Source organism: Phytophthora infestans, genomic scaffold (assembly GCF_000142945.1).
Source record: "Phytophthora infestans T30-4 supercont1.33 genomic scaffold, whole genome shotgun sequence".
Taxonomy (NCBI): Eukaryota; Oomycota; class Peronosporomycetes; order Peronosporales; family Peronosporaceae; genus Phytophthora; species Phytophthora infestans.
The window spans coordinates 384385-407563 of NW_003303726.1; the positions used below are offsets into that span (position 1 = coordinate 384385).

The following is a 23179-nucleotide window of genomic DNA, read 5'->3' on the forward strand; positions in this document are numbered from 1 at the left end:
AGCTGTTCATGGGTGATAAATTACTAAGCTTGCTGTGAGTTACTTTCCAGCGCGCTTCGCGTAGTCATGCCCGACGTCGGGCACTCATGCATCGGAACACTGGAAGTAGGCTACTAGTTCTGACAGTGTGAAAGCATCGAGTTGGACCGAACATTTGTGCAGTGCGTGTTCTGTATTGTAGTAGCTGGGTACGAACAGCAGCGCAGTTACTGATCCGGTTGATGGAATGATGTGACTATAATGCCGTCGGAATCCAGCTTCACCTTTGCTCGTGAAGGGGCCACTATTGAGAGCTTCAACTTGGGTGTGGCATACACTGTGCTTAGCTTACGTTGAGACCCGGGTTTTGCTGGACTGAGAACCCAGCACCGATTTATACTGCGCGAAGTCGGACGCAGGATGCAAGACGAGATGGGGATTGCAGACCGGACCAAATCTGCTTATGCCGATAGAGCTGGGTTGCCTTCATATTTCTATCACAACCACATTTCTTTTTTTACACTCTGTCAAAACTGAAAAAACAATAAATTTAAAGATATAGAGATATAAAGTAAGAGAGGAACCTGCCAATGTGAGTGCGATCGGCGAGCATGTGCTCGCTGATAGACAGAGCCCAGTGCACGAACCCGGATGGGATGCCTGGCAAACCGTGGAAAACACAGTGGCTGAGTGGGTGGTCGGCGTCCACTCGCTCTCAGCCGCCGGTTGATCATTCGGCTTCATTTACGAATCGGCCTCGGAGGCAACAAGTGCCTCGAATCGCTGCAAGTTGCCTCCTGTAACTAAAGTCCCATCCCTAAAGCTGTGCCTCGCTCGGTACTACCGGACCGGTGTACCGGTACACTGTCCCCCACTTTTCCAGCTCGGTAGTCATGCCTATCTCTGCATCCGGGTGAGTACTGCACATCGTGCCACACACACTTTACACACGCTAATTGTCCGTGTGGTTTTGTCACCTCTAGACTTCAACAATCGACTCAACCGACACACTCAAATTCTTCCAGTTGCCCATCGCCCAAGTGATGAATCCTCCAGTAGCGGTGGTCCAACTGCCTACGTCAAAACCTGTGCAATCCTCTGACAATCCTCACACAGTCCATGGTCTGTATCTTGTCGAAGTCTTTACAGTTGAGCTGGTGCTGTGGGAGCCGTTCTACTCGGTGCTCTCACTGTGGCACGTACATGTTCTACTCCATGACGGTGGCGAACACTGAAGCACCGACTGGCGGCTCGGAGACCAGTGTGTACATGCACACGGGGTCGTACGGCTCGGCCACGCGTACGTTGAACTCAACCTATTCTTGCTCGTGCGCTGCGGCCCACGTGATGTTCGTCGTGAAGACGAGCGAGTCGGAGAGGACGATGCTGGCTACGCAACTACTGAGTGGCCTGTACGTTATCCGGCTCGGCCAGACCAAGTACACCCCAAGCTCCGGTCATGGCGGTGCTGAGTCCTGTACTCCTCGTACTTGGATGTGTGCCGGAATGCTCGACGACGACAAGGTGGGGGCAGGTTGAAGACGGATCACCAGACGACAAAGAGCAACCAAGTACACACACTGGACGTGGTCGTGCACGCAGCATTTACCGTTGCCGCTGCTGGCCAGGTCTGGTGAGTAGGACGCTATGAGGGAATGCTGCTCTACGCTGCGTGGGCACAAAGTGGAGCGACGCGGAGAGCTTGGCGTCCTGAACACTGCGTCTGACCATCACACACATGAGCGAGATGCTGCCGGTTATTCACCCAGAAGAAGCTAGCTTCAGCCCCGTGTGTGACCATGCAAAAAGTGCATCGAGCTCTGCGTGTGGATGGCATGCTTCGCGTTGCTCTGCGTGCACAAGAAGACGCGGGTGCACAAGTGATGTTGGCGGTTGACTGCCAATGAGGACCGAATGCCGTGGTCGCGCCAGTCGAAAGCTGTCACTTAGAGCAAAGGTGTCGAGAGAGAGAACGAAGTTGGTCGTCTCGTTATTATCGCAAGACCAGGCTCGCTCTCTTGAAGACTGTCCGATGCAAATCGGACGCAGGACGAACAGGAGGCACGTCTCTGGGCGTTGTATCGGACACGTGCGGTGACGATTTGCCAGCTGCTAAAGAAGGGTCCACGATGAGGAATTTGCGTCCAAGGAGGACAGATGGTGGACTTTCCCTGAACAGCAAGAAATTAAAATTTTTGACATCCCCGAGCACAATTTTTCCGGAAGCTGAAAGAGTTGTCATTGAAAAGACCCGAGCGATGGAAGCCAGAAAACGCACAAAGTGCCGTGAGTGACAACTATGTGAAGTTAAACATGCGCAAATGCTTCAAACAGCTCCAGCACCTAGTTCATCTTCTTCGACATCTTCGTCGACATCCACATCTCTTTTTGTGCCACGCAGAAGTGCTGTCAAAGCGTCAAATACTCCTGCTAAGTCTCAAAAAGATTCGAACTCTGGCACCGACGATGCTGCGTGGCTATTACGAGCGTTAGGCAAGAAGAAAAAGAAGAAAAGCAAGAATGCAGCGGAGACCAATGCAGTCAGAACCTCGGGAACCGAAACATCGGCGAAGAAGACGCAGCAGAAAGTAGAAAATGAGCGAAAAGTGGGCGTCATTGGGCTCTCCATGTCCGTGCAGGAACGTCAGCAGTTGTGGCGCAATGGGTCGACCAAGAAGCCTCTGGATGAAGCTGCAGAGCATACCAAACAGCAGGAACGAGAACGCCAGGAAACAGGCTTTGACCGGGTCTTCCAAGAAGTCTTCGGCAAGGATCAAGTGGGACAGAAAGGAGCGGACGAGGAAGAGATGGACAGCATCCTTGGCGCTGCTAAGGCGTCCTCTCTGGGACTCTCTACTACGACAGCGTCGTTGATGGCTACCAATGACGGCAACGCGAAGGAAACTACAGAAACAGGGAAACGCAGAGCTCCAGACGACGTAGAAGAAAACTCTTGGGGCTTTGCTTCGACTGAGAACAGTGCACTAAGTCTCGATGACTTTGACGCTGAAGAAGACAGTAACAATGTGGATTCTGGTGCCTTTAAAGCTGGAAACGCTGCAGGATTTGAGCGATGGAAGGCCGAGGACGCACAGAGAGCTGTGAGTGACAATTTTGTCAAGTTAAACATGCGCAAGCGCTTCAAAGGAAGTTCTGGACGTGCCAAGAAGCGTCCAGCTTATCTGCGAGCTCGGAATGAGAACTCACTGGACGAAGCTACTGGCGAGAAGTCGACAGGAATCGCGCCAGTTGTCGATGCCAATGGCAGTCAACAACGCAAGCTGGACAAGTCTTTGCTGGCTGACGACGGAGTGGACTTCATTGAGGAATGTCTGGAGGCGTTGGCCAAGGCGGAGAAGGCGCATGAGCTCACTAATCAGGCAACTGACTCGAAGTCCCCTAAGCAGGGATTGGAACCCCCGAGATGTCATCATGCGCTGGTCTGTCCGAGACGCATGTTGTGGCGGTCAAGTACGCGAGTCAACGAGCGGGTGGGGACCTGACGCTGGTGTCGCTAGCTCGAGATTGGCTCGAACGTCATCTCGACTTGAAGGCAGCTACCATCGAGACGTTCCTGACGCTGCTGGCACTGGAGACACAGCGAGAACGAGCTGTCAAGGAAGACAGGACAGGCCTACGTGTCACGCTGCAGCCTCTGAGCATGAGTCGATGCACGCTGCAGCTACTGGACTCACAGGCGAAGAAATTGGCGCCTCGCTCATGTGTGAAGATGTTGCTGAACGCTGTGCGACGCAAGGAGCTGCCTCGTGCTCAAGTTTCACATCGCAAGGACGGGTACTTGAGCTCCTGGACTGTCGACTTTCACTTGCACGAGACAGCGCAGTGGTACGCGCGTGTTGGCGGCAAGAAAGAAGGCTCTGTAACGCCTTTGGCGACTTCAGATGCGCAACAGGAGGGAGAGACGAACGCTGCTGCGGTGGCTGCAGCAACCAACGAACGGCGGATGCTACAGGAGCTGCGAGCTGCGCAACAGACTGGCCAGATCCAGCGCCTGACGCTGTCGCAGCCAGCGTTCCAGCTGCAGCTGAGCTGGCGAGTCGACGAGACCGAAGAGATGAAGACCGAGGCTGCGGAACGATGGACCGCCAGTCTGTACGCGAAGCACGAACACCTCGAGTCACGGCAGCTCGCTCGTCTTGCGCAGCTGTACAGTGCACTACACGCAGCTGCGCTGCCAGCGCCATCTCCGTCCAGACCGCACGACGAGAATGAAGAAGATCTTGAGAGAAAGGCCCTCGCTCTGGAGACGAAACTCGTGCACTACTTCGAGGACGAAGATAGTGACGAAGGAGAGGAAGACGAACGTTTACTACACAAGATGCTACGTCCTCTTACCGCATCTCTGATCGAGGCAATTGAGCGAGACACGAGCTCGCTGATACAGCTGCGTCTTGGTGGGAGTCCGATGGAGGAAAGTAATGCTGAGGACAGAGAGGAGATCACGTGGACGAGCTATGCGGTGGCCAAGGTGTTTCACGGGCTTACGACGCCGCAACTCCCGACACGACAGTGGCGCGACCACGTCTGCTGGCGTCGCTACTCCGACGTCGCCTTCGAGCGCATCGTACAGATTGCAAACAGAGTGTTAGTGGAGAATCAAGCTGCAGCAAGTAAGGATTTAGCGTCTATAGAAGAATAAAGCTGTTCATGGGTGATAAATTACTAAGCTTGCTGTGAGTTACTTTCCAGCGCGCTTCGCGTTGTCATGCCCGACGTCGGGCACTCATGCATCGGAACACTGGAAGTAGGCTACTAGTTCTGACAGTGTGAAAGCATCGAGTTGGACCGAACATTTGTGCAGTGCGTGTTCTGTATTGTAGTAGCTGGGTACGAACAGCAGCGCAGTTACTGATCCGGTTGATGGAATGATGTGACTATAATGCCGTCGGAATCCAGCTTCACCTTTGCTCGTGAAGGGGCCACTATTGAGAGCTTCAACTTGGGTGTGGCATACACTGTGCTTAGCTTACGTTGAGACCCGGGTTTTGCTGGACTGAGAACCCAGCACCGATTTATACTGCGCGAAGTCGGACGCAGGATGCAAGACGAGATGGGGATTGCAGACCGGACCAAATCTGCTTATGCCGATAGAGCTGGGTTGCCTTCATATTTCTATCACAACCACATTTCTTTTTTTACACTCTGTCAAAACTGAAAAAACAATAAATTTAAAGATATAGAGATATAAAGTAAGAGAGGAACCTGCCAATGTGAGTGCGATCGGCGAGCATGTGCTCGCTGATAGACAGAGCCCAGTGCACGAACCCGGATGGGATGCCTGGCAAACCGTGGAAAACACAGTGGCTGAGTGGGTGGTCGGCGTCCACTCGCTCTCAGCCGCCGGTTGATCATTCGGCTTCATTTACGAATCGGCCTCGGAGGCAACAAGTGCCTCGAATCGCTGCAAGTTGCCTCCTGTAACTAAAGTCCCATCCCTAAAGCTGTGCCTCGCTCGGTACTACCGGACCGGTGTACCGGTACACTGTCCCAGCTCGGTAGTCATGCCTATCTCTGCATCCGGGTGAGTACTGCACATCGTGCCACACACACTTTACACACGCTAATTGTCCGTGTGGTTTTGTCACCTCTAGACTTCAACAATCGACTCAACCGACACACTCAAATTCTTCCAGTTGCCCATCGCCCAAGTGATGAATCCTCCAGTAGCGGTGGTCCAACTGCCTACGTCAAAACCTGTGCAATCCTCTGACAATCCTCACACAGTCCATGGTCTGTATCTTGTCGAAGTCTTTACAGCTGAGCTGGTGCTGTGGGAGCCGTTCTACTCGGTGCTCTCACTGTGGCACGTACATGTTCTACTCCATGACGGTGGCGAACACTGAAGCACCGACTGGCGGCTCGGAGACCAGTGTGTACATGCACACGGGGTCGTACGGCTCGGCCACGCGTACGTTGAACTCAACCTATTCTTGCTCGTGCGCTGCGGCCCACGTGATGTTCGTCGTGAAGACGAGCGAGTCGGAGAGGACGATGCTGGCTACGCAACTACTGAGTGGCCTGTACGTTATCCGGCTCGGCCAGACCAAGTACACCCCAAGCTCCGGTCATGGCGGTGCTGAGTCCTGTACTCCTCGTACTTGGATGTGTGCCGGAATGCTCGACGACGACAAGGTGGGGGCAGGTTGAAGACGGATCACCAGACGACAAAGAGCAACCAAGTACACACACTGGACGTGGTCGTGCACGCAGCATTTACCGTTGCCGCTGCTGGCCAGGTCTGGTGAGTAGGACGCTATGAGGGAATGCTGCTCTACGCTGCGTGGGCACAAAGTGGAGCGACGCGGAGAGCTTGGCGTCCTGAACACTGCGTCTGACCATCACACACATGAGCGAGATGCTGCCGGTTATTCACCCAGAAGAAGCTAGCTTCAGCCCCGTGTGTGACCATGCAAAAAGTGCATCGAGCTCTGCGTGTGGATGGCATGCTTCGCGTTGCTCTGCGTGCACAAGAAGACGCGGGTGCACAAGTGATGTTGGCGTTTGGCTGCCAATGAGGACCGAATGCCGTGGTCGCGCCAGTCGAAAGCTGTCACTTAGAGCAAAGGTGTCGAGAGAGAGAACGAAGTTGGTCGTCTCGTTATTATCGCAAGACCAGGCTCGCTCTCTTGAAGACTGTCCGATGCAAATCGGACGCAGGACGAACAGGAGGCACGTCTCTGGGCGTTGTATCGGACACGTGCGGTGACGATTTGCCAGCTGCTAAAGAAGGGTCCACGATGAGGAATTTGCGTCCAAGGAGGACAGATGGTGGACTTTCCCTGAACAGCAAGAAATTAAAATTTTTGACATCCCCGAGCACAATTTTTCCGGAAGCTGAAAGAGTTGTCATTGAAAAGACCCGAGCGATGGAAGCCAGAAAACGCACAAAGTGCCGTGAGTGACAACTATGTGAAGTTAAACATGCGCAAATGCTTCAAACAGCTCCAGCACCTAGTTCATCTTCTTCGACATCTTCTTCGACATCCACATCTCTTTTTGTGCCACGCAGAAGTGCTGTCAAAGCGTCAAATACTCCTGCTAAGTCTCAAAAAGATTCGAACTCTGGCACCGACGATGCTGCGTGGCTATTACGAGCGTTAGGCAAGAAGAAAAAGAAGAAAAGCAAGAATGCAGCGGAGACCAATGCAGTCAGAGCCTCGGGAACCGAAACATCGGCGAAGAAGACGCAGCAGAAAGTAGAAAATGAGCGAAAAGTGGGCGTCATTGGGCTCTCCATGTCCGTGCAGGAACGTCAGCAGTTGTGGCGCAATGGGTCGACCAAGAAGCCTCTGGATGAAGCTGCAGAGCATACCAAACAGCAGGAACGAGAACGCCAGGAAACAGGCTTTGACCGGGTCTTCCAAGAAGTCTTCGGCAAGGATCAAGTGGGACAGAAAGGAGCGGACGAGGAAGAGATGGACAGCATCCTTGGCGCTGCTAAGGCGTCCTCTCTGGGACTCTCTACTACGACAGCGTCGTTGATGGCTACCAATGACGGCAACGCGAAGGAAACTACAGAAACAGGGAAACGCAGAGCTCCAGACGACGTAGAAGAAAACTCTTGGGGCTTTGCTTCGACTGAGAACAGTGCACTAAGTCTCGATGACTTTGACGCTGAAGAAGACAGTAACAATGTGGATTCTGGTGCCTTTAAAGCTGGAAACGCTGCAGGATTTGAGCGATGGAAGGCCGAGGACGCACAGAGAGCTGTGAGTGACAATTTTGTCAAGTTAAACATGCGCAAGCGCTTCAAAGGAAGTTCTGGACGTGCCAAGAAGCGTCCAGCTTATCTGCGAGCTCGGAATGAGAACTCACTGGACGAAGCTACTGGCGAGAAGTCGACAGGAATCGCGCCAGTTGTCGATGCCAATGGCAGTCAACAACGCAAGCTGGACAAGTCTTTGCTGGCTGACGACGGAGTGGACTTCATTGAGGAATGTCTGGAGGCGTTGGCCAAGGCGGAGAAGGCGCATGAGCTCACTAATCAGGCAACTGACTCGAAGTCCCCTAAGCAGGGATTGGAACCCCCGAGATGTCATCATGCGCTGGTCTGTCCGAGACGCATGTTGTGGCGGTCAAGTACGCGAGTCAACGAGCGGGTGGGGACCTGACGCTGGTGTCGCTAGCTCGAGATTGGCTCGAACGTCATCTCGACTTGAAGGCAGCTACCATCGAGACGTTCCTGACGCTGCTGGCACTGGAGACACAGCGAGAACGAGCTGTCAAGGAAGACAGGACAGGCCTACGTGTCACGCTGCAGCCTCAGAGTATGAGTCGATGCACGCTGCAGCTACTGGACTCACAGGCGAAGAAATTGGCGCCTCGCTCATGTGTGAAGATGTTGCTGGACGCTGCGCAACGCAAGGAGCTGCCTCATGGTCATGTTTCACATCGCAAGGACGGGTACTTGAGCTCCTGGACTGTAGACTTTCACTTGCACGAGACAGCGCAGTGGTACGCGCGTGTTGGCGGCAAGAAAGAAGGCTCTGCAACGCCTTTGGCGACTTTAGATGCGCAACAGGAGGGAGAGACGAACGCTGCTGCGGTGGCTGCAGCAACCAACGAACGGCGGATGCTACAGGAGCTGCGAGCTGCGCAACAGACTGGCCAGATCCAGCGCCTGACGCTGTCGCAGCCAGCGTTCCAGCTGCAGCTGAGCTGGCGAGTCGACGAGACCGAAGAGATGAAGACCGAGGCTGCGGAACGATGGACCGCCAGTCTGTACGCGAAGCACGAACACCTCGAGTCACGGCAGCTCGCTCGTCTTGCGCAGCTGTACAGTGCACTACACGCAGCTGCGCTGCCAGCGCCATCTCCGTCCAGACCGCACGACGAGAATGAAGAAGATCTTGAGAGTAAGGCCCTCGCTCTGGAGACGAAACTCGTGCACTACTTCGAGGACGAAGATAGTGACGAAGGAGAGGAAGACGAACGTTTACTACACAAGATGCTACGTCCTCTTACCGCATCTCTGATCGAGGCAATTGAGCGAGACACGAGCTCGCTGATACAGCTGCGTCTTGGTGGGAATCCGATGGAGGAAAGTAGTGCCGAGGACAGAGAGGAGATCATGTGGACGAGCTATGCGGTGGCCAAGGTGTTTCACGGGCTTACGACGCCGCAACTCCCGACACGACAGTGGCGCGACCACGTCTGCTGGCGTCGCTACTCCGACGTCGCCTTCGAGCGCATCGTACAGATTGCAAACAGAGTGTTAGTGGAGAATCAAGCTACAGCAAGTAAGGATTTAGCGTCTATAGAAGAATAAAGCTGTTCATGGGTGATAAATTACTAAGCTTGCTGTGAGTTACTTTCCAGCGCGCTTCGCGTAGTCATGCCCGACGTCGGGCACTCATGCATCGGAACACTGGAAGTAGGCTACTAGTTCTGACAGTGTGAAAGCATCGAGTTGGACCGAACATTTGTGCAGTGCGTGTTCTGTATTGTAGTAGCTGGGTACGAACAGCAGCGCAGTTACTGATCCGGTTGATGGAATGATGTGACTATAATGCCGTCGGAATCCAGCTTCACCTTTGCTCGTGAAGGGGCCACTATTGAGAGCTTCAACTTGGGTGTGGCATACACTGTGCTTAGCTTACGTTGAGACCCGGGTTTTGCTGGACTGAGAACCCAGCACCGATTTATACTGCGCGAAGTCGGACGCAGGATGCAAGACGAGATGGGGATTGCAGACCGGACCAAATCTGCTTATGCCGATAGAGCTGGGTTGCCTTCATATTTCTATCACAACCACATTTCTTTTTTTACACTCTGTCAAAACTGAAAAAACAATAAATTTAAAGATATAGAGATATAAAGTAAGAGAGGAACCTGCCAATGTGAGTGCGATCGGCGAGCATGTGCTCGCTGATAGACAGAGCCCAGTGCACGAACCCGGATGGGATGCCTGGCAAACCGTGGAAAACACAGTGGCTGAGTGGGTGGTCGGCGTCCACTCGCTCTCAGCCGCCGGTTGATCATTCGGCTTCATTTACGAATCGGCCTCGGAGGCAACAAGTGCCTCGAATCGCTGCAAGTTGCCTCCTGTAACTAAAGTCCCATCCCTAAAGCTGTGCCTCGCTCGGTACTACCGGACCGGTGTACCGGTACACTGTCCCCCACTTTTCCAGCTCGGTAGTCATGCCTATCTCTGCATCCGGGTGAGTACTGCACATCGTGCCACACACACTTTACACACGCTAATTGTCCGTGTGGTTTTGTCACCTCTAGACTTCAACAATCGACTCAACCGACACACTCAAATTCTTCCAGTTGCCCATCGCCCAAGTGATGAATCCTCCAGTAGCGGTGGTCCAACTGCCTACGTCAAAACCTGTGCAATCCTCTGACAATCCTCACACAGTCCATGGTCTGTATCTTGTCGAAGTCTTTACAGTTGAGCTGGTGCTGTGGGAGCCGTTCTACTCGGTGCTCTCACTGTGGCACGTACATGTTCTACTCCATGACGGTGGCGAACACTGAAGCACCGACTGGCGGCTCGGAGACCAGTGTGTACATGCACACGGGGTCGTACGGCTCGGCCACGCGTACGTTGAACTCAACCTATTCTTGCTCGTGCGCTGCGGCCCACGTGATGTTCGTCGTGAAGACGAGCGAGTCGGAGAGGACGATGCTGGCTACGCAACTACTGAGTGGCCTGTACGTTATCCGGCTCGGCCAGACCAAGTACACCCCAAGCTCCGGTCATGGCGGTGCTGAGTCCTGTACTCCTCGTACTTGGATGTGTGCCGGAATGCTCGACGACGACAAGGTGGGGGCAGGTTGAAGACGGATCACCAGACGACAAAGAGCAACCAAGTACACACACTGGACGTGGTCGTGCACGCAGCATTTACCGTTGCCGCTGCTGGCCAGGTCTGGTGAGTAGGACGCTATGAGGGAATGCTGCTCTACGCTGCGTGGGCACAAAGTGGAGCGACGCGGAGAGCTTGGCGTCCTGAACACTGCGTCTGACCATCACACACATGAGCGAGATGCTGCCGGTTATTCACCCAGAAGAAGCTAGCTTCAGCCCCGTGTGTGACCATGCAAAAAGTGCATCGAGCTCTGCGTGTGGATGGCATGCTTCGCGTTGCTCTGCGTGCACAAGAAGACGCGGGTGCACAAGTGATGTTGGCGTTTGACTGCCAATGAGGACCGAATGCCGTGGTCGCGCCAGTCGAAAGCTGTCACTTAGAGCAAAGGTGTCGAGAGAGAGAACGAAGTTGGTCGTCTCGTTATTATCGCAAGACCAGGCTCGCTCTCTTGAAGACTGTCCGATGCAAATCGGACGCAGGACGAACAGGAGGCACGTCTCTGGGCGTTGTATCGGACACGTGCGGTGACGATTTGCCAGCTGCTAAAGAAGGGTCCACGATGCGTCCAAGGAGGACAGATGGTGGACTTTCCCTGAACAGCAAGAAATTAAAATTTTTGACATCCCCGAGCACAATTTTTCCGGAAGCTGAAAGAGTTGTCATTGAAAAGACCCGAGCGATGGAAGCCAGAAAACGCACAAAGTGCCGTGAGTGACAACTATGTGAAGTTAAACATGCGCAAATGCTTCAAACAGCTCCAGCACCTAGTTCATCTTCTTCGACATCTTCTTCGACATCCACATCTCTTTTTGTGCCACGCAGAAGTGCTGTCAAAGCGTCAAATACTCCTGCTAAGTCTCAAAAAGATTCGAACTCTGGCACCGACGATGCTGCGTGGCTATTACGAGCGTTAGGCAAGAAGAAAAAGAAGAAAAGCAAGAATGCAGCGGAGACCAATGCAGTCAGAACCTCGGGAACCGAAACATCGGCGAAGAAGACGCAGCAGAAAGTAGAAAATGAGCGAAAAGTGGGCGTCATTGGGCTCTCCATGTCCGTGCAGGAACGTCAGCAGTTGTGGCGCAATGGGTCGACCAAGAAGCCTCTGGATGAAGCTGCAGAGCATACCAAACAGCAGGAACGAGAACGCCAGGAAACAGGCTTTGACCGGGTCTTCCAAGAAGTCTTCGGCAAGGATCAAGTGGGACAGAAAGGAGCGGACGAGGAAGAGATGGACAGCATCCTTGGCGCTGCTAAGGCGTCCTCTCTGGGACTCTCTACTACGACAGCGTCGTTGATGGCTACCAATGACGGCAACGCGAAGGAAACTACAGAAACAGGGAAACGCAGAGCTCCAGACGACGTAGAAGAAAACTCTTGGGGCTTTGCTTCGACTGAGAACAGTGCACTAAGTCTCGATGACTTTGACGCTGAAGAAGACAGTAACAATGTGGATTCTGGTGCCTTTAAAGCTGGAAACGCTGCAGGATTTGAGCGATGGAAGGCCGAGGACGCACAGAGAGCTGTGAGTGACAATTTTGTCAAGTTAAACATGCGCAAGCGCTTCAAAGGAAGTTCTGGACGTGCCAAGAAGCGTCCAGCTTATCTGCGAGCTCGGAATGAGAACTCACTGGACGAAGCTACTGGCGAGAAGTCGACAGGAATCGCGCCAGTTGTCGATGCCAATGGCAGTCAACAACGCAAGCTGGACAAGTCTTTGCTGGCTGACGACGGAGTGGACTTCATTGAGGAATGTCTGGAGGCGTTGGCCAAGGCGGAGAAGGCGCATGAGCTCACTAATCAGGCAACTGACTCGAAGTCTCCTAAGCAGGGATTGGAACCCCCGAGATGTCATCATGCGCTGGTCTGTCCGAGACGCATGTTGTGGCGGTCAAGTACGCGAGTCAACGAGCGGGTGGGGACCTGACGCTGGTGTCGCTAGCTCGAGATTGGCTCGAACGTCATCTCGACTTGAAGGCAGCTACCATCGAGACGTTCCTGACGCTGCTGGCACTGGAGACACAGCGAGAACGAGCTGTCAGGAGACAGGACAGGCCTACGTGTCACGCTGCAGCCTCAGAGTATGAGTCGATGCACGCTGCAGCTACTGGACTCACAGGCGAAGAAATTGGCGCCTCGCTCATGTGTGAAGATGTTGCTGGACGCTGCGCGACGCAAGGAGCTGCCTCATGGTCATGTTTCACATCGCAAGGACGGGTACTTGATCTCCTGGACTGTAGACTTTCACTTGCACGAGACAGCGCAGTGGTACGCGCGTGTTGGCGGCAAGAAAGAAGGCTCTGCAACGCCTTTGGCGACTTTAGATGCGCAACAGGAGGGAGAGACGAACGCTGCTGCGGTGGCTGCAGCAACCAACGAACGGCGGATGCTACAGGAGCTGCGAGCTGCGCAACAGACTGGCCAGATCCAGCGCCTGACGCTGTCGCAGCCAGCGTTCCAGCTGCAGCTGAGCTGGCGAGTCGACGAGACCGAAGAGATGAAGACCGAGGCTGCGGAACGATGGACCGCCAGTCTGTACGCGAAGCACGAACACCTCGAGTCACGGCAGCTCGCTCGTCTTGCGCAGCTGTACAGTGCACTACACGCAGCTGCGCTGCCAGCGCCATCTCCGTCCAGACCGCACGACGAGAATGAAGAAGATCTTGGAGAGTAAGGCCCTCGCTCTGGAGACGAAACTCGTGCACTACTTCGAGGACGAAGATAGTGACGAAGGGAGAGGAAGACGAACGTTTACTACACAAGATGCTACGTCCTCTTACCGCATCTCTGATCGAGGCAATTGAGCGAGACACGAGCTCGCTGATACAGCTGCGTCTTGGTGGGAATCCGATGGAGGAAAGTAGTGCCGAGGACAGAGAGGAGATCATGTGGACGAGCTATGCGGTGGCCAAGGTGTTTCACGGGCTTACGACGCCGCAACTCCCGACACGACAGTGGCGCGACCACGTCTGCTGGCGTCGCTACTCCGACGTCGCCTTCGAGCGCATCGTACAGATTGCAAACAGAGTGTTAGTGGAGAATCAAGCTACAGCAAGTAAGGATTTAGCGTCTATAGAAGAATAAAGCTGTTCATGGGTGATAAATTACTAAGCTTGCTGTGAGTTACTTTCCAGCGCGCTTCGCGTAGTCATGCCCGACGTCGGGCACTCATGCATCGGAACACTGGAAGTAGGCTACTAGTTCTGACAGTGTGAAAGCATCGAGTTGGACCGAACATTTGTGCAGTGCGTGTTCTGTATTGTAGTAGCTGGGTACGAACAGCAGCGCAGTTACTGATCCGGTTGATGGAATGATGTGACTATAATGCCGTCGGTTGTAGTAGCTTCACCTTTGCTCGTGAAGGGGCCACTATTGAGAGCTTCAACTTGGGTGTGGCATACACTGTGCTTAGCTTACGTTGAGACCCGGGTTTTGCTGGACTGAGAACCCAGCACCGATTTATACTGCGCGAAGTCGGACGCAGGATGCAAGACGAGATGGGGATTGCAGACCGGACCAAATCTGCTTATGCCGATAGAGCTGGGTTGCCTTCATATTTCTATCACAACCACATTTCTTTTTTTACACTCTGTCAAAACTGAAAAAACAAGAAATTTAAAGATATAGAGATATAAAGTAAGAGAGGAACCTGCCAATGTGAGTGCGATCGGCGAGCATGTGCTCGCTGATAGACAGAGCCCAGTGCACGAACCCGGATGGGATGCCTGGCAAACCGTGGAAAACACAGTGGCTGAGTGGGTGGTCGGCGTCCACTCGCTCTCAGCCGCCGGTTGATCATTCGGCTTCATTTACGAATCGGCCTCGGAGGCAACAAGTGCCTCGAATCGCTGCAAGTTGCCTCCTGTAACTAAAGTCCCATCCCTAAAGCTGTGCCTCGCTCGGTACTACCGGACCGGTGTACCGGTACACTGTCCCCCACTTTTCCAGCTCGGTAGTCATGCCTATCTCTGCATCCGGGTGAGTACTGCACATCGTGCCACACACACTTTACACACGCTAATTGTCCGTGTGGTTTTGTCACCTCTAGACTTCAACAATCGACTCAACCGACACACTCAAATTCTTCCAGTTGCCCATCGCCCAAGTGATGAATCCTCCAGTAGCGGTGGTCCAACTGCCTACGTCAAAACCTGTGCAATCCTCTGACAATCCTCACACAGTCCATGGTCTGTATCTTGTCGAAGTCTTTACAGTTGAGCTGGTGCTGTGGGAGCCGTTCTACTCGGTGCTCTCACTGTGGCACGTACATGTTCTACTCCATGACGGTGGCGAACACTGAAGCACCGACTGGCGGCTCGGAGACCAGTGTGTACATGCACACGGGGTCGTACGGCTCGGCCACGCGTACGTTGAACTCAACCTATTCTTGCTCGTGCGCTGCGGCCCACGTGATGTTCGTCGTGAAGACGAGCGAGTCGGAGAGGACGATGCTGGCTACGCAACTACTGAGTGGCCTGTACGTTATCCGGCTCGGCCAGACCAAGTACACCCCAAGCTCCGGTCATGGCGGTGCTGAGTCCTGTACTCCTCGTACTTGGATGTGTGCCGGAATGCTCGACGACGACAAGGTGGGGGCAGGTTGAAGACGGATCACCAGACGACAAAGAGCAACCAAGTACACACACTGGACGTGGTCGTGCACGCAGCATTTACCGTTGCCGCTGCTGGCCAGGTCTGGTGAGTAGGACGCTATGAGGGAATGCTGCTCTACGCTGCGTGGGCACAAAGTGGAGCGACGCGGAGAGCTTGGCGTCCTGAACACTGCGTCTGACCATCACACACATGAGCGAGATGCTGCCGGTTATTCACCCAGAAGAAGCTAGCTTCAGCCCCGTGTGTGACCATGCAAAAAGTGCATCGAGCTCTGCGTGTGGATGGCATGCTTCGCGTTGCTCTGCGTGCACAAGAAGACGCGGGTGCACAAGTGATGTTGGCGTTTGGCTGCCAATGAGGACCGAATGCCGTGGTCGCGCCAGTCGAAAGCTGTCACTTAGAGCAAAGGTGTCGAGAGAGAGAACGAAGTTGGTCGTCTCGTTATTATCGCAAGACCAGGCTCGCTCTCTTGAAGACTGTCCGATGCAAATCGGACGCAGGACGAACAGGAGGCACGTCTCTGGGCGTTGTATCGGACACGTGCGGTGACGATTTGCCAGCTGCTAAAGAAGGGTCCACGATGCGTCCAAGGAGGACAGATGGTGGACTTTCCCTGAACAGCAAGAAATTAAAATTTTTGACATCCCCGAGCACAATTTTTCCGGAAGCTGAAAGAGTTGTCATTGAAAAGACCCGAGCGATGGAAGCCAGAAAACGCACAAAGTGCCGTGAGTGACAACTATGTGAAGTTAAACATGCGCAAATGCTTCAAACAGCTCCAGCACATAGTTCATCTTCTTCGACATCTTCTTCGACATCCACATCTCTTTTTGTGCCACGCAGAAGTGCTGTCAAAGCGTCAAATACTCCTGCTAAGTCTCAAAAAGATTCGAACTCTGGCACCGACGATGCTGCGTGGCTATTACGAGCGTTAGGCAAGAAGAAAAAGAAGAAAAGCAAGAATGCAGCGGAGACCAATGCAGTCAGAACCTCGGGAACCGAAACATCGGCGAAGAAGACGCAGCAGAAAGTAGAAAATGAGCGAAAAGTGGGCGTCATTGGGCTCTCCATGTCCGTGCAGGAACGTCAGCAGTTGTGGCGCAATGGGTCGACCAAGAAGCCTCTGGATGAAGCTGCAGAGCATACCAAACAGCAGGAACGAGAACGCCAGGAAACAGGCTTTGACCGGGTCTTCCAAGAAGTCTTCGGCAAGGATCAAGTGGGACAGAAAGGAGCGGACGAGGAAGAGATGGACAGCATCCTTGGCGCTGCTAAGGCGTCCTCTCTGGGACTCTCTACTACGACAGCGTCGTTGATGGCTACCAATGACGGCAACGCGAAGGAAACTACAGAAACAGGGAAACGCAGAGCTCCAGACGACGTAGAAGAAAACTCTTGGGGCTTTGCTTCGACTGAGAACAGTGCACTAAGTCTCGATGACTTTGACGCTGAAGAAGACAGTAACAATGTGGATTCTGGTGCCTTTAAAGCTGGAAACGCTGCAGGATTTGAGCGATGGAAGGCCGAGGACGCACAGAGAGCTGTGAGTGACAATTTTGTCAAGTTAAACATGCGCAAGCGCTTCAAAGGAAGTTCTGGACGTGCCAAGAAGCGTCCAGCTTATCTGCGAGCTCGGAATGAGAACTCACTGGACGAAGCTACTGGCGAGAAGTCGACAGGAATCGCGCCAGTTGTCGATGCCAATGGCAGTCAACAACGCAAGCTGGACAAGTCTTTGCTGGCTGACGACGGAGTGGACTTCATTGAGGAATGTCTGGAGGCGTTGGCCAAGGCGGAGAAGGCGCATGAGCTCACTAATCAGGCAACTGACTCGAAGTCCCCTAAGCAGGGATTGGAACCCCCGAGATGTCATCATGCGCTGGTCTGTCCGAGACGCATGTTGTGGCGGTCAAGTACGCGAGTCAACGAGCGGGTGGGGACCTGACGCTGGTGTCGCTAGCTCGAGATTGGCTCGAACGTCATCTCGACTTGAAGGCAGCTACCATCGAGACGTTCCTGACGCTGCTGGCACTGGAGACACAGCGAGAACGAGCTGTCAAGGAAGACAGGACAGGCCTACGTGTCACGCTGCAGCCTCAGAGTATGAGTCGATGCACGCTGCAGCTACTGGACTCACAGGCGAAGAAATTGGCGCCTCGCTCATGTGTGAAGATGTTGCTGGACGCTGCGCGACGCAAGGAGCTGCCTCATGGTCATGTTTCACATCGCAAGGACGGGTACTTGAGCTCCTGGACTGTAGACTTTCACTTGCACGAGACAGCGCAGTGGTACGCGCGTGTTGGCGGCAAGAAAGAAGGCTCTGCAACGCCTTTGGCGACTTTAGATGCGCAACAGGAGGGAGAGACGAACGCTGCTGCGGTGGCTGCAGCAACCAACGAACGGCGGATGCTACAGGAGCTGCGAGCTGCGCAACAGACTGGCCAGATCCAGCGCCTGACGCTGTCGCAGCCAGCGTTCCAGCTGCAGCTGAGCTGGCGAGTCGACGAGACCGAAGAGATGAAGACCGAGGCTGCGGAACGATGGACCGCCAGTCTGTACGCGAAGCACGAACACCTCGAGTCACGGCAGCTCGCTCGTCTTGCGCAGCTGTACAGTGCACTACACGCAGCTGCGCTGCCAGCGCCATCTCCGTCCAGACCGCACGACGAGAATGAAGAAGATCTTGAGAGTAAGGCCCTCGCTCTGGAGACGAAACTCGTGCACTACTTCGAGGACGAAGATAGTGACGAAGGAGAGGAAGACGAACGTTTACTACACAAGATGCTACGTCCTCTTACCGCATCTCTGATCGAGGCAATTGAGCGAGACACGAGCTCGCTGATACAGCTGCGTCTTGGTGGGAATCCGATGGAGGAAAGTAGTGCCGAGGACAGAGAGGAGATCATGTGGACGAGCTATGCGGTGGCCAAGGTGTTTCACGGGCTTACGACGCCGCAACTCCCGACACGACAGTGGCGCGACCACGTCTGCTGGCGTCGCTACTCCGACGTCGCCTTCGAGCGCATCGTACAGATTGCAAACAGAGTGTTAGTGGAGAATCAAGCTACAGCAAGTAAGGATTTAGCGTCTATAGAAGAATAAAGCTGTTCATGGGTGATAAATTACTAAGCTTGCTGTGAGTTACTTTCCAGCGCGCTTCGCGTAGTCATGCCCGACGTCGGGCACTCATGCATCGGAACACTGGAAGTAGGCTACTAGTTCTGACAGTGTGAAAGCATCGAGTTGGACCGAACATTTGTGCAGTGCGTGTTCTGTATTGTAGTAGCTGGGTACGAACAGCAGCGCAGTTACTGATCCGGTTGATGGAATGATGTGACTATAATGCCGTCGGAATCCAGCTTGTAGTAGCTTCACCTTTGCTCGTGAAGGGGCCACTATTGAGAGCTTCAACTTGGGTGTGGCATACACTGTGCTTAGCTTACGTTGAGACCCGGGTTTTGCTGGACTGAGAACCCAGCACCGATTTATACTGCGCGAAGTCGGACGCAGGATGCAAGACGAGATGGGGATTGCAGACCGGACCAAATCTGCTTATGCCGATAGAGCTGGGTTGCCTTCATATTTCTATCACAACCACATTTCTTTTTTTACACTCTGTCAAAACTGAAAAAACAATAAATTTAAAGATATAGAGATATAAAGTAAGAGAGGAACCTGCCAATGTGAGTGCGATCGGCGAGCATGTGCTCGCTGATAGACAGAGCCCAGTGCACGAACCCGGATGGGATGCCTGGCAAACCGTGGAAAACACAGTGGCTGAGTGGGTGGTCGGCGTCCACTCGCTCTCAGCCGCCGGTTGATCATTCGGCTTCATTTACGAATCGGCCTCGGAGGCAACAAGTGCCTCGAATCGCTGCAAGTTGCCTCCTGTAACTAAAGTCCCATCCCTAAAGCTGTGCCTCGCTCGGTACTACCGGACCGGTGTACCGGTACACTGTCCCCCACTTTTCCAGCTCGGTAGTCATGCCTATCTCTGCATCCGGGTGAGTACTGCACATCGTGCCACACACACTTTACACACGCTAATTGTCCGTGTGGTTTTGTCACCTCTAGACTTCAACAATCGACTCAACCGACACACTCAAATTCTTCCAGTTGCCCATCGCCCAAGTGATGAATCCTCCAGTAGCGGTGGTCCAACTGCCTACGTCAAAACCTGTGCAATCCTCTGACAATCCTCACACAGTCCATGGTCTGTATCTTGTCGAAGTCTTTACAGTTGAGCTGGTGCTGTGGGAGCCGTTCTACTCGGTGCTCTCACTGTGGCACGTACATGTTCTACTCCATGACGGTGGCGAACACTGAAGCACCGACTGGCGGCTCGGAGACCAGTGTGTACATGCACACGGGGTCGTACGGCTCGGCCACGCGTACGTTGAACTCAACCTATTCTTGCTCGTGCGCTGCGGCCCACGTGATGTTCGTCGTGAAGACGAGCGAGTCGGAGAGGACGATGCTGGCTACGCAACTACTGAGTGGCCTGTACGTTATCCGGCTCGGCCAGACCAAGTACACCCCAAGCTCCGGTCATGGCGGTGCTGAGTCCTGTACTCCTCGTACTTGGATGTGTGCCGGAATGCTCGACGACGACAAGGTGGGGGCAGGTTGAAGACGGATCACCAGACGACAAAGAGCAACCAAGTACACACACTGGACGTGGTCGTGCACGCAGCATTTACCGTTGCCGCTGCTGGCCAGGTCTGGTGAGTAGGACGCTATGAGGGAATGCTGCTCTACGCTGCGTGGGCACAAAGTGGAGCGACGCGGAGAGCTTGGCGTCCTGAACACTGCGTCTGACCATCACACACATGAGCGAGATGCTGCCGGTTATTCACCCAGAAGAAGCTAGCTTCAGCCCCGTGTGTGACCATGCAAAAAGTGCATCGAGCTCTGCGTGTGGATGGCATGCTTCGCGTTGCTCTGCGTGCACAAGAAGACGCGGGTGCACAAGTGATGTTGGCGGTTGACTGCCAATGAGGACCGAATGCCGTGGTCGCGCCAGTCGAAAGCTGTCACTTAGAGCAAAGGTGTCGAGAGAGAGAACGAAGTTGGTCGTCTCGTTATTATCGCAAGACCAGGCTCGCTCTCTTGAAGACTGTCCGATGCAAATCGGACGCAGGACGAACAGGAGGCACGTCTCTGGGCGTTGTATCGGACACGTGCGGTGACGATCTGCCAGCTGCTAAAGAAGGGTCCACGATGAGGAATTTGCGTCCAAGGAGGACAGATGGTGGACTTTCCCTGAACAGCAAGAAATTAAAATTTTTGACATCCCCGAGCACAATTTTTCCGGAAGCTGAAAGAGTTGTCATTGAAAAGACCCGAGCGATGGAAGCCAGAAAACGCACAAAGTGCCGTGAGTGACAACTATGTGAAGTTAAACATGCGCAAATGCTTCAAACAGCTCCAGCACCTAGTTCATCTTCTTCGACATCTTCTTCGACATCCACATCTCTTTTTGTGCCACGCAGAAGTGCTGTCAAAGCGTCAAATACTCCTGCTAAGTCTCAAAAAGATTCGAACTCTGGCACCGACGATGCTGCGTGGCTATTACGAGCGTTAGGCAAGAAGAAAAAGAAGAAAAGCAAGAATGCAGCGGAGACCAATGCAGTCAGAACCTCGGGAACCGAAACATCGGCGAAGAAGACGCAGCAGAAAGTAGAAAATGAGCGAAAAGTGGGCGTCATTGGGCTCTCCATGTCCGTGCAGGAACGTCAGCAGTTGTGGCGCAATGGGTCGACCAAGAAGCCTCTGGATGAAGCTGCAGAGCATACCAAACAGCAGGAACGAGAACGCCAGGAAACAGGCTTTGACCGGGTCTTCCAAGAAGTCTTCGGCAAGGATCAAGTGGGACAGAAAGGAGCGGACGAGGAAGAGATGGACAGCATCCTTGGCGCTGCTAAGGCGTCCTCTCTGGGACTCTCTACTACGACAGCGTCGTTGATGGCTACCAATGACGGCAACGCGAAGGAAACTACAGAAACAGGGAAACGCAGAGCTCCAGACGACGTAGAAGAAAACTCTTGGGGCTTTGCTTCGACTGAGAACAGTGCACTAAGTCTCGATGACTTTGACGCTGAAGAAGACAGTAACAATGTGGATTCTGGTGCCTTTAAAGCTGGAAACGCTGCAGAATTTGAGCGATGGAAGGCCGAGGACGCACAGAGAGCTGTGAGTGACAATTTTGTCAAGTTAAACATGCGCAAGCGCTTCAAAGGAAGTTCTGGACGTGCCAAGAAGCGTCCAGCTTATCTGCGAGCTCGGAATGAGAACTCACTGGACGAAGCTACTGGCGAGAAGTCGACAGGAATCGCGCCAGTTGTCGATGCCAATGGCAGTCAACAACGCAAGCTGGACAAGTCTTTGCTGGCTGACGACGGAGTGGACTTCATTGAGGAATGTCTGGAGGCGTTGGCCAAGGCGGAGAAGGCGCATGAGCTCACTAATCAGGCAACTGACTCGAAGTCCCCTAAGCAGGGATTGGAACCCCCGAGATGTCATCATGCGCTGGTCTGTCCGAGACGCATGTTGTGGCGGTCAAGTACGCGAGTCAACGAGCGGGTGGGGACCTGACGCTGGTGTCGCTAGCTCGAGATTGGCTCGAACGTCATCTCGACTTGAAGGCAGCTACCATCGAGACGTTCCTGACGCTGCTGGCACTGGAGACACAGCGAGAACGAGCTGTCAAGGAAGACAGGACAGGCCTACGTGTCACGCTGCAGCCTCAGAGTATGAGTCGATGCACGCTGCAGCTACTGGACTCACAGGCGAAGAAATTGGCGCCTCGCTCATGTGTGAAGATGTTGCTGGACGCTGCGCGACGCAAGGAGCTGCCTCATGGTCATGTTTCACATCGCAAGGACGGGTACTTGAGCTCCTGGACTGTAGACTTTCACTTGCACGAGACAGCGCAGTGGTACGCGCGTGTTGGCGGCAAGAAAGAAGGCTCTGCAACGCCTTTGGCGACTTTAGATGCGCAACAGGAGGGAGAGACGAACGCTGCTGCGGTGGCTGCAGCAACCAACGAACGGCGGATGCTACAGGAGCTGCGAGCTGCGCAACAGACTGGCCAGATCCAGCGCCTGACGCTGTCGCAGCCAGCGTTCCAGCTGCAGCTGAGCTGGCGAGTCGACGAGACCGAAGAGATGAAGACCGAGGCTGCGGAACGATGGACCGCCAGTCTGTACGCGAAGCACGAACACCTCGAGTCACGGCAGCTCGCTCGTCTTGCGCAGCTGTACAGTGCACTACACGCAGCTGCGCTGCCAGCGCCATCTCCGTCCAGACCGCACGACGAGAATGAAGAAGATCTTGAGAGTAAGGCCCTCGCTCTGGAGACGAAACTCGTGCACTACTTCGAGGACGAAGATAGTGACGAAGGAGAGGAAGACGAACGTTTACTACACAAGATGCTACGTCCTCTTACCGCATCTCTGATCGAGGCAATTGAGCGAGACACGAGCTCGCTGATACAGCTGCGTCTTGGTGGGAATCCGATGGAGGAAAGTAGTGCCGAGGACAGAGAGAAGATCATGTGGACGAGCTATGCGGTGGCCAAGGTGTTTCACGGGCTTACGACGCCGCAACTCCCGACACGACAGTGGCGCGACCACGTCTGCTGGCGTCGCTACTCCGACGTCGCCTTCGAGCGCATCGTACAGATTGCAAACAGAGTGTTAGTGGAGGATCAAGCTACAGCAAGTAAGGATTCAGCGTCTATAGAAGAATAA

General features: G+C 53.9%; 5 protein-coding genes across 5 annotated transcripts; all 5 read left to right on the top strand.

Moving 5' to 3' along the window:
* Positions 1-2300: 2300 nt before the first annotated feature.
* On the top strand, positions 2301-4639 carry PITG_14822 (uncharacterized protein; the record flags this gene model as incomplete). Its single annotated transcript, XM_002898978.1, has 2 exons — positions 2301-3450; positions 3498-4639. 2 exons carry the CDS (start codon positions 2301-2303, stop codon positions 4637-4639), a joined length of 2292 nt encoding a protein of 763 aa, XP_002899024.1.
* Positions 4640-6407: 1768 nt separating this feature from the next.
* Positions 6408-9268, top strand: PITG_14823 (uncharacterized protein; the record flags this gene model as incomplete). Its single annotated transcript, XM_002898979.1, has 3 exons — positions 6408-6480; positions 7054-8079; positions 8127-9268. The coding sequence occupies 3 exons, from the start codon at positions 6408-6410 to the stop codon at positions 9266-9268; spliced, it is 2241 nt and encodes a 746-aa protein (XP_002899025.1).
* A 1194-nt stretch (positions 9269-10462) lies between these two features.
* PITG_14824 (uncharacterized protein) lies at positions 10463-13898 on the top strand (the record flags this gene model as incomplete). The annotated part of the gene is made up of 6 exons (XM_002898980.1): positions 10463-10771; positions 10801-10880; positions 11256-11524; positions 11684-12729; positions 12967-13484; positions 13679-13898. 6 exons carry the CDS (start codon positions 10463-10465, stop codon positions 13896-13898), a joined length of 2442 nt encoding a protein of 813 aa, XP_002899026.1.
* Positions 13899-15094: 1196 nt separating this feature from the next.
* On the top strand, positions 15095-18530 carry PITG_14825 (uncharacterized protein; the record flags this gene model as incomplete). The annotated part of the gene is made up of 5 exons (XM_002898981.1): positions 15095-15403; positions 15433-15512; positions 15888-16156; positions 16316-17341; positions 17389-18530. 5 exons carry the CDS (start codon positions 15095-15097, stop codon positions 18528-18530), a joined length of 2826 nt encoding a protein of 941 aa, XP_002899027.1.
* Positions 18531-19734: 1204 nt separating this feature from the next.
* On the top strand, positions 19735-23179 carry PITG_14826 (uncharacterized protein; the record flags this gene model as incomplete). Its single annotated transcript, XM_002898982.1, has 5 exons — positions 19735-20043; positions 20073-20152; positions 20528-20805; positions 20965-21990; positions 22038-23179. The coding sequence occupies 5 exons, from the start codon at positions 19735-19737 to the stop codon at positions 23177-23179; spliced, it is 2835 nt and encodes a 944-aa protein (XP_002899028.1).